Source organism: Sander vitreus, unplaced genomic scaffold (genome assembly GCF_031162955.1).
Source record: "Sander vitreus isolate 19-12246 unplaced genomic scaffold, sanVit1 ctg590_0, whole genome shotgun sequence".
Taxonomy (NCBI): Eukaryota; Metazoa; Chordata; class Actinopteri; order Perciformes; family Percidae; genus Sander; species Sander vitreus.
This window is the reverse complement of record NW_027595682.1, coordinates 1-10000: the sequence shown is the minus strand read 5'-3', so window position 1 is coordinate 10000 and position 10000 is coordinate 1. Positions and strand designations below refer to the sequence as shown.

Genomic DNA, 10000 nt, shown 5'->3' with positions numbered 1-10000 from the left:
CGTGTCCCCCTAGTGGTACTCTGGAGGACTGCAGGGGAGTACGTGTCCCTCTAGGGGGTACTCTGGAGGACTGCAGGGAGTACGTGTCCCCCTAGGGGTACTCTGGAGGACTGCAGGGGAGTACGTGTCCCCCTAGGGGTACTCTGGAGGACTGCAGGGGGTATCGTGGAGGACTGCAGGGCGTGTCCCCCTAGGGGTACTCTGGAGGACTGCAGGGGGTACGTGTCCCCCTAGGGGTACTCTGGAGGACTGCAGGGGGTACGTGTCCCCCTAGGGGTACTCTGGAGGACTGCAGGGGGTACGTGTCCCCCTAGGGGTACTCTGGAGGACTGCAGGGGGTACGTGTCCCCCTAGGGGTACTCTGGAGGACTGCAGGGGGTACGTGTCCCCCTAGGGGTACTCTGGAGGACTGCAGGGGGTACGTGTTCCAGGGCTGTAGTTACTTCTACTGTCTTTTTTGTCTCTGTTTTCGAAGTTTGTCTCCTTTTTTTGAAGGTTTTGTCATTTGTTTTGACCTATTCTTGCCTTTCTTCATTACTGTTTTCTGCTGTCTTTTTTTTTTGGAAGGTTTTTGTCATGTTTTTCAAAGTTTTTTCTGTTTTTTTCAGGGTTTTTTTACTGCTTTTTTTCAAAGCTTGTCTCTTGTCGCCTTCCTTCTTTCTACTGGGTTTATTTTCTGAGTTTTTAATTACTATTTTCGACCTATTCTTGCCTTCCTTCCTTCTCTCTACCGTCTTTTTCCAAGTTTTTGTCTCTGTTTCTCATCACCATCTAAATGTTGTCCAGGTCCAAGGCTGTTTAGTTAATCTGTCTCTGACAGCGCTGTATTCTTCCTCTTTATAGAGACGTTAGGGGGTACATGGCTTAAAAACACTGTTTAAAGGGGAACATTATTGAGAAAAGCTTGAGAACCAGTGCTTTAAATGATTCCGGTATCAGTCACTGGGCTGTAAACTCCATCTTTTGGCACAGCATGCTCAGCTTCCACCTCTGTCATCACTTCCTGTATTTCAGACCCAACGTTTGTGAGCTCGGCCTCGGACCCGTCGGACCAGAAACTGTACTTCTTCTTTAATGAAGTTGGGAAAGAGTTCAACTTCGTAGACAATCTGCGGATCGCCCGAGTGGCTCAAGTCTGCAAGGTGACAGAAACACAGATAATGTGATGATGTACAGCACGCACACACACACATACACACACACACACACACACACACACACACACACACACACACATACACACACACACACACACACACACACACACACACACACACACACACATAGACACACACACACACACACACACACACATACAGACATACACACATATAGACACACACACACACACACACACACACACACACACACACACACACACACACACACACACACACACACACACACACACACACACACACACACACACACACACACACACACACACACACACACACACACACACACACACACACACACACACACACACACACACACACACACACACACACACACACACACACACACACACACACACACACACACACACACACACACACACATACACACACATACACACATATAGACACACACACATACACACACACACACATTACACATACACACACATACACACACACACACATATAGACACACATACACACACATACACATACACACACATATAGACACACACACACATACACACACACACACACACACACACACACACACACACACACACACACACACACACACATACACACATATACACACACATACACACAGACACACACACACACACACACACACACACACACACACACACACACACATACACACAGACACACACATACACACACACACACACACACACACCAGACAGTCACACACAGAAACACAGATAATGTGATCATGTAAAGCGCTGTTGATGAATTATTAGTCTGTCTTCAGGATTCCTTCATATGTGTGAATGCTCTTTGATGCTTTTAGTTTGTAGGAATTTAGTTTTGTACATGGAGAACATAGTCTGGATCAAATGAAGTACAGAAGTTTAAACACATAGCATATATATATATATATATATATATATATATATATATATATATAAACTTGTTCTCTGTGTTTGGCTTCCCAGGATGATGTTGGTGGACAGAGGACTCTGCAGAATAAGTGGACGTCCTTTGCCAAAACCTCTCTGCTCTGTCAGGTTCCCAAACAGCTTCCCTTCAATGTTCTCCAGGACGTTTTCATGCTGCCGCCGCCAGAGGGTGGCAACGCCACGGACACGCTGTTCTACGGCGTCTTCACCTCTCAGTGGTAGGAAGCCAGCCCTCCATCTGATGAGAAGGGATACAGCTACCGCTGGAAGTTACACACAGCTACGCAAAATATAATATAATATCATTTGAATACCTTTACCCAGGAAACGCATGTTCATACCTCAGGAGTGTTTTCTACTACTTACTTACTTACCTATTTAACTACATACTTACTTACCTACTTATTTACTTACTTATTTACTTACCTACTTACTTACGTACTTACTTACTTACTTATTTACTTACTTATTTACCTACTTACTTACTTATTTACCTACTTACTTATTTACTTATTTACCTACTTACTTACTTATTTACCTACTTACTTACTAATTTACTTACTTATTTACCTACCTACTTACTTACTTACCTACTTACTTACTTATTTACTTACTTACCTATTTAACTGCGTATTTACTTACTTATTTGCTTACCTACTTACTTACTTACCTACTTATTTACTTACTTACCTACTTACTTACCTACTTACTTATTTACCTACTTACTTACTTACCTACTTATTTACTTACTTACCTACTTACTTACCTACTTACTTATTTACCTACTTACTTACTTATTTACCTACTTACCTACTTACTTACTTATTTACTTACCTACTTACTTACTTACTTACCTACTTACTTACCTACTTATTTACTTACCTACTTATTTATTTACTTACGTATTTACTTACCTACTTACTTACTTATTTACTTACCTACTTACTTACCTACCTACTTACTTATTTACTTACCTACTTACTTACTTACCTACTTACTTACCTACTTATTTACTTACCTACTTATTTATTTACTTACGTATTTACTTACCTACTTACTTACTTATTTACTTACCTACTTACTTACTTACCTACTTATTTACTTATTTACTTACCTACTTACTTACTTACCTACTTACTTATTTACTTACCTACTTATTTACTTACCTACTTACTTACCAAACCACGACCTTTTTCCTGAAATGAACAGCGGTAGCTCTATCCCCTCTAGCCTCAACCCTGGTAAACCTTGTGGACAAAGCACAAAGTTACGTCTGTGCTACATGTAGATAAACGGCACCAATACCCGGAGGTCCACGTTTAGCCACGTTTAACCGGTAAATCAAGCAAGCTTTTTTCCTGAGTGTTGTCTGTGGTGTGGTGCAGGTCCTTGGGTCCAGAATCGTCCGTGTGCGTGTTTACGCTGCAGGACATCAGAGCGGTGTTCACTGGGACCTACAAGAACTTAGACTTCCAGAAGCAGCAGTGGAGTACAGTGCTGGGAAAACACTCCTACCTGGGACAGGTGGGGAGCACACTTTCACTTCCACACAAGAGTCACATGCACATATCTAGCCACATGAAGCATTCGTACATATCGCTGTTAAGGGAAAGCTCTGTACACCTGTACGTATTCCACGTATTTATGACTGTCAGCAGCACGTTGCCTGCTACTGTATAAGAACGTTAAGATCCTCGCAGGGAGGAGGTCGGGGGGGATGTTTGGCTCCTAAAACACAGAGCCGAGCTCATGTCCCGGAAGAAGTTAAAGCTTCAGCCTAACTTTTTGATATGAAAGGAACACGCCGAATTATTGGGACTTTGTCTTCAGAATCAGAATCAGAAAAGCTTTATTGCCAAGTACGTTTTTTACACATACAAGGAATTTGTTTTGGTGTTGTAGGTGCATGTCACACATACTCACGTACACATATAAATAAGTTAAACAAACAGGTTAAACAGAACAAATATAAGTATAAATATATGTATATATATATATATACGCACACAATGTATTAAAAATAAGAGAGTAAGAATTAAGGTAAAAAGAGCAGATTAAGTACAGTGGCATGGCTCTACATGCCACTGTACTTAATCTGCTCTTTTGGTGGGGTGAGGAGAGAGTCAGGGTGGTTTCGGGGCCTTGTTAATAAGACTAGTGGCGGAGGGGAAAAAACTGTTCTTGTGACGTGAGGTTTTGGTCCTGATGGACCTCAGCCTCCTGCCAGAGGGGAGTGGCTCAAAGAGTTTGTTGCCGGGGTGGAGGGGTCGGCCACGATCTTTCCAGCACGCTTCAGAGTCCTGGTGGCGTAAAGGTCCTGGAGCGGCGGCAGATTGCAGCCAATCACCTTCTCAGCTGACCGAATGACACGCTGCAGTCTGCCCTTGTCCTTGGCAGTGGCAGCAGCGTACCAGATGGTGATGGAGGATGTGAGGATGGACTCAATGATGGCTGTGTAGAAGTGCACCATCATTGTCTTTGGCAGGTTGAATTTCTTCATTAACAATGTTAATTGTGGAGTCACAGAGGGTGATGGGGGCAGGTGGGGCTGAATTCTTCCTGAAGTCCACAACCATCTCCAGTGTCTTTAGAGCGTTGAGTTCTAGGTTGTTTTACTTGCACCAGGTCACCAGGTGGTCAGCCTCCCACCTGTAGGCGGACTCGTCACCATCAGAGATGAGTCCGATGAGGGAGGTTTCGTCTGCAAACTTCAGAAGCTTGACAGACTGGTGACTGGAGGTGCAGCTGTTGGTGTACAGGGAGAAGAGCAGAGGAGAAAGAACACAGCCCTGAGGGGATCCAGTGCTGATGGTCTGTGAGTCGGAGATGTCTTTCCCCAGCTTCACATGCTGCTTCCTGTCAGACAGGAAGTCAGTGATCCACCTGCAGGTGGAGTCAGGCACACTAAGCTGGGAGAGTTTCTCCTGAAGCAGAGCGGGGATGATGGTGTTAAAGGCAGAGCTGAAGTCCACAAACAGGATCCTGTCGTAGGTTCCTGCGGAGTCCAGGTGCCGGAGGATGTAGTGTAGGGCCAGGTTGACTGTATCATCTACAGACCTATTAGCTCTGTAGGCAAACTGCAGGGGGTCCAGGAGGGGGTCAATGATGGCTTTGAAGTCCGACAACATCGGAGCAAATGTGCAATTTGCCATACATTTTTGTAAAACTGCCCATATTCGAACTCTGCACAGTTGATTTCTCGCATAAAAAACATCTCAGAAGTGAATTTAGTGATGAAATAGCAGACGAAAATTGTAAAAAGTTTCCAGTTGTTGGTTGCAGCTACTACAAACTCCCGATCTAGAGTCTAGTATCGATTACTTTTCCTTGGGTTCCCAGATGTTAACACTGAATTTTAAACATTACATTTTGCAGCTGAATTTGGTATATTGACATTTTTTTACATTACATTTTAGACTATGAATTTATGCACTTATAAAAATAAAAGACCTGCGTTTTGCTAGTTGTCGGACAGCTGACGCAGGCGGAGTGAACGCAGCCTAAGCCCTCATAGACTTAGCGGGTACGTGCCTCAAAGTTTGTGAGTGTGGACATCAAACTGCATCTGGATTTTATACCGTGTGGTAAGATGTTCTTGTGTGACTCTCCCGACAGTGTGGACTGGACAGTGCTTCAGATTCTGAATTGGAGCAGGTGAAGAAGAGTTTCCTGACCGCCAGAAGCGTGACACCGGTTGGAGGAAGTCCTGTCGTGGTTTCTTCAGGGCAGCAGTACAGTCACGTGACGGCGCTGAGGACCCAGGCAGCCAATAGAAAACAGCATACCGTCCTTTTCCTTCTTACAGGTCAGACTTTAAACAGTATGCTAGGCCACCTCACCCCATATGTAAAGTCACATGCAACAAAACAGTTAAGAACCATTTCTAAATTCGAGCCCAATGTCCTTTCATGATATGGAACAAGTAATTCATGCCTTACTTATCTACTTACTTACCTACTTATTTACTTACTTACTTACTTACCTACTTACCCACTTCACCCTACTTTCACTTACTTCACCCACTTCTATTTACTTACTCCCACTTACTTACTTCACCCACTTCACCCACTTACCCACTCTATTTACTTCACTCTACTTACTTCACCCACTTCACCCTACTTCACCCACTCTACTTCACCCACCCACTCTATTTACTTCACCCACTCACCCACTTACTTCACCCACTCACCCACCCACCTACTCACCCACTCATTTACTCACCTCACTTCACCCACCCACCCACTCACTCACCCACCTCATCTACTCACCCACTCACTCACTCACCCACCCACTTCACCCACTCACTTCACTCACCCACCTACTCACTTCCCCACCCACTCACCCACTTCACCCACCCACTCCACCCACTTCACCCACCCACCTACTTCACCCACTCCCATTTCCACTTCACCCTACTCACCCACTTCACCCACCTCACTCACTTCACCCACTCATTTCACTCTACTCACCCACTCACTCACCCACCTACTTCACCCACCTGCCTACTTCACCCACTCACCTACTCACCACCCTACTTCACCCACCTACTCACTCACCCACCTCACCCACTTCACCCACCCACTCACTTCACCCTACACATCTACTCACTCACCCACTCACCCACCCACCTACTTCATCTACTTCACCCACCCAGCTAGTCACCCACCTACTCACGTACCCACTTCACCCTAGCTCACCCAATCACCCACCCACTCACCCACCCATTTACTCACCCACTCCACCCACTCACTCACCTAATCACCCAATCACCCACCCACTCACCCACCCATTTACTCACCCACTCCCACCCACTCTACTCACTCAGTCACCCACTCACTTACTCACTCACCCACTCACCCTACTTCAGCCACCACTCACTCACCCACTTTCACCCACCACTCACCCTACACTCACTTCACCCACTCTACCCACTTACCATTTCACTCACCCACTCACTCACTCTACCCACTCACCCACTCACCCACCCATTTACCCACTTCACCCACTCACTCACTCATACTCCACTCACCCACCTAGTTAGTCACCCACCTACTTCACCCACCTAGACCCACCCACTCACTTCACCCACCTCCCACCCACTCACCTCAGTCACCCACTTCACCCACTCACTCACCTAATCTACTCACTTTACTTCACTCCACCCACTCACTCACTCTAGTCACCCACTCACTCACCCACCTACTTTCCACTCACTCACTTAGTCACCCACTCACCCACTCACTCACTCTACTCACCCACTCACTCACCCACTCATCTCCACTTCACCCACTCACCCACTTCACTTCACTTACTACCTAGTCACCCACTTACTCACCCACCTAGGCCCACCCACTTCACCCACATACTGCACTTCACCCACTCACTTCACCTAGTCACCCACTCACCCACTCACTCTACCCACTTCATTTACTTTCACCCACTTACCCACTTACTTCACCCTACTTACCTACTTACTTACCTACTTACTTACTTAGTTACTTAGTTACCTACTTACTTACTTAGTTACCTACTTACTTATAATGACAACAGTTTTAATCTGAGATAACAGATATTCGTCTTCTCTCTCTGGGGTTTTAGAGTCTGGATTCCTCCACAAAGTGGTTTTGTTGGAGCGGGGTGCGCAGGTTGTTGAGGAGATTCAGGTTTTCTCTCAGCCTCAGCTGGTGAAAAGCATCGTCCTCTCTTCCTCAAAGGTAAACCGCACACTCTCTGGCAAGGATGACATATATGTAAACAACAATCTTTGACATTGGTCCAGTATTAAGCGAGATCGCTGCAGTCAGTGAAACAAGCTACAATGTAAGTTAATAGGACAATTGTGCATCTTGTATGTACGTTCACAAAAGTGCTCGTTTAGCCACTGACAGACTCAGATTAATATTCTTAGTGTCTGACAACATTATCGAAAGGATTTCTAAGGAGGTCGACCTTTCTATTAAAGAGTAAGATCCTTTTTTTAAACATAAATTCATCCGCGAAATTGCATTTGCTAAACCCACCAGACTCCATGTAAATAAACAGTAATTTTATTATTGTAAAATACACTTCATTCAAAGTCGACAGAAACAAAATATAACTACTAAAAGCCGTTTTCGGTCGTCTTTCCACTTTTCCAACCATCATAACTCTCGTTTTGGTTGAAATAAACACATAGTTTACTGATTTACGTGAAAATATGTTGGCTCTATACACGCTAAAAATATGGCTTTTTTAAATGGAGTCTGGTGGGTTTAGCGCAAGCAATTTCAGAGCTGTTTCTGGTTAAACAGAAAGGTCTCAAAGAGGTTTTAAAGGTCTATCTCTGTAGGGATCCTTTCCCTGATCTAAAGTGAATAATGCAGCATTTCATTGTTATTTTAACACCTGCTTCACCTCGTGGTGGCATAGTGCTCGGGCCATATAAGATCTGCTCGCACGCTTTCACTTCACACACGAGCAGATCAGTTTCTTCTCCTGAACATCTCTCCTTCCTGCTCAGCAAATCCTCCATCATAACAGCAACGCTCCAAGGTCCAAACATGCCTGGCTTTTAAAGGGAATAGGAGATGATCTCTGATTGGTTTATTGCATGTTACGCCCAAAACACACCTCTGATTAATGAAGACACTAAGGTCAACCCTTTTGAACCATGCGCACGGACCCTTTTTTCCGCCGTCAAACTAGCAAAAGTGGATTTATACACGCCCTAAACGCACCTGCTCCAGGCGCTTCATGCCGTGCACTCAGATCATGAGTCGGCAACCTTTTTAATAAGAAGTGCCGTTTTGAAATGTTCTCGTTAGTCAGTGTGCCATATCAGCATTAAGCCTGTCATCACCTACCAAGCTAAGGCAGTGTTTTTTCCTTGCTGCATTCTGTGGAGAAGGCAACGAGTACTAGCCAATCAAAGGCAGAGGAGGACGGGTATTCCCGTAATGTGGATGGGGAAAAAAGTCAATCAAACTACCGTAAATAACAGGATGTGCTCCTGCCAATGGGTGTAAAAGAGTTCATTTGGCATGTGGATTGAAAAATTTCCCCAAAAAACTCTCTTGCACATTAATTGCTAGTGTACCATTGATTGAGCTAACACGTGCCAATGGTGGCCCCTGTTCCTAAGTTCAAGATTCAAGATTTACTTTATTGTCATTATCATGTGTACTTCTGCACATGCAAAACATGAAATATTGTTACCCCAAGTGTCAGTATAAAACAAGTAAATGAATAGGATAAAAAACACATAAAATACAGCATATAGACATATAGGAGGAGCTTGGGCACAGAGTATTAAAGTGCAGTGGAGAGTAGCAGCTTGTGCAGAATAGCAGCACAGTATGTAAAGTGCAGGTGCATAGAAATAGATACATAGAAAGTAGCTGTTCAGCATCCTGCTGTATCTGGAGCAGAGGCTCCTGTATCTTTTCCCAGAAGGAAGGAGGGAAAAAAGGCCGTGGGAAGTGTGAGAAGGGTCTTTTATGATGTTGATGGCCCTGTGAGCACACCGCTGGTTGTAAAATAGGGCCCGATGTGCTTAACTGTGTCTCTGCTCCTGTAGGGAGTTCTCTACGTGGGGACATCGGAGGGCGTGACGGCTGTCCCGTTGGCCCGGTGCTCTGGCTACAGAACCTGCAGCCAGTGTGTTCTGGCCAGAGATCCGCTGTGTGGATGGAGCCGCACTGCTGGCGTCTGCACCACCCCAGACGCCCAGCAACACGACATGTACATCAGAAAATGTTCAATGTTTTTGTCGCTTTTTTCCTGTTGGTGTCGTTTTTTGCAATGTTTTTGTCATTTTTTCAGCTTAAGTTGTGTTTAAATGTGCTCTAGAAAATCATTTTACTTACTTAGGCCTACTTACCTACTTACTTACTTATCTACTTACTTACTTATCCACTTACT

General features: G+C 44.7%; 1 protein-coding gene across 1 annotated transcript in view; it reads left to right on the top strand.

Annotated features, from left to right (window-relative positions):
* Positions 1–9932, top strand: part of LOC144514445 (semaphorin-4A-like) — a 19277-nt gene extending 9345 nt beyond the window's left edge. The window contains exons 6-11 of the mRNA XM_078245558.1: positions 1015–1142; positions 2138–2319; positions 3487–3625; positions 5717–5906; positions 7700–7815; positions 9657–9932. Coding sequence (XP_078101684.1) covers positions 1015–1142; positions 2138–2319; positions 3487–3625; positions 5717–5906; positions 7700–7815; positions 9657–9917 — 1016 coding nt within the window. The 3' untranslated portion in view covers positions 9918–9932. The remainder of the gene's footprint in view (positions 1–1014; positions 1143–2137; positions 2320–3486; positions 3626–5716; positions 5907–7699; positions 7816–9656) is intronic.
* The last annotated feature ends 68 nt before the right edge of the window (positions 9933–10000 follow it).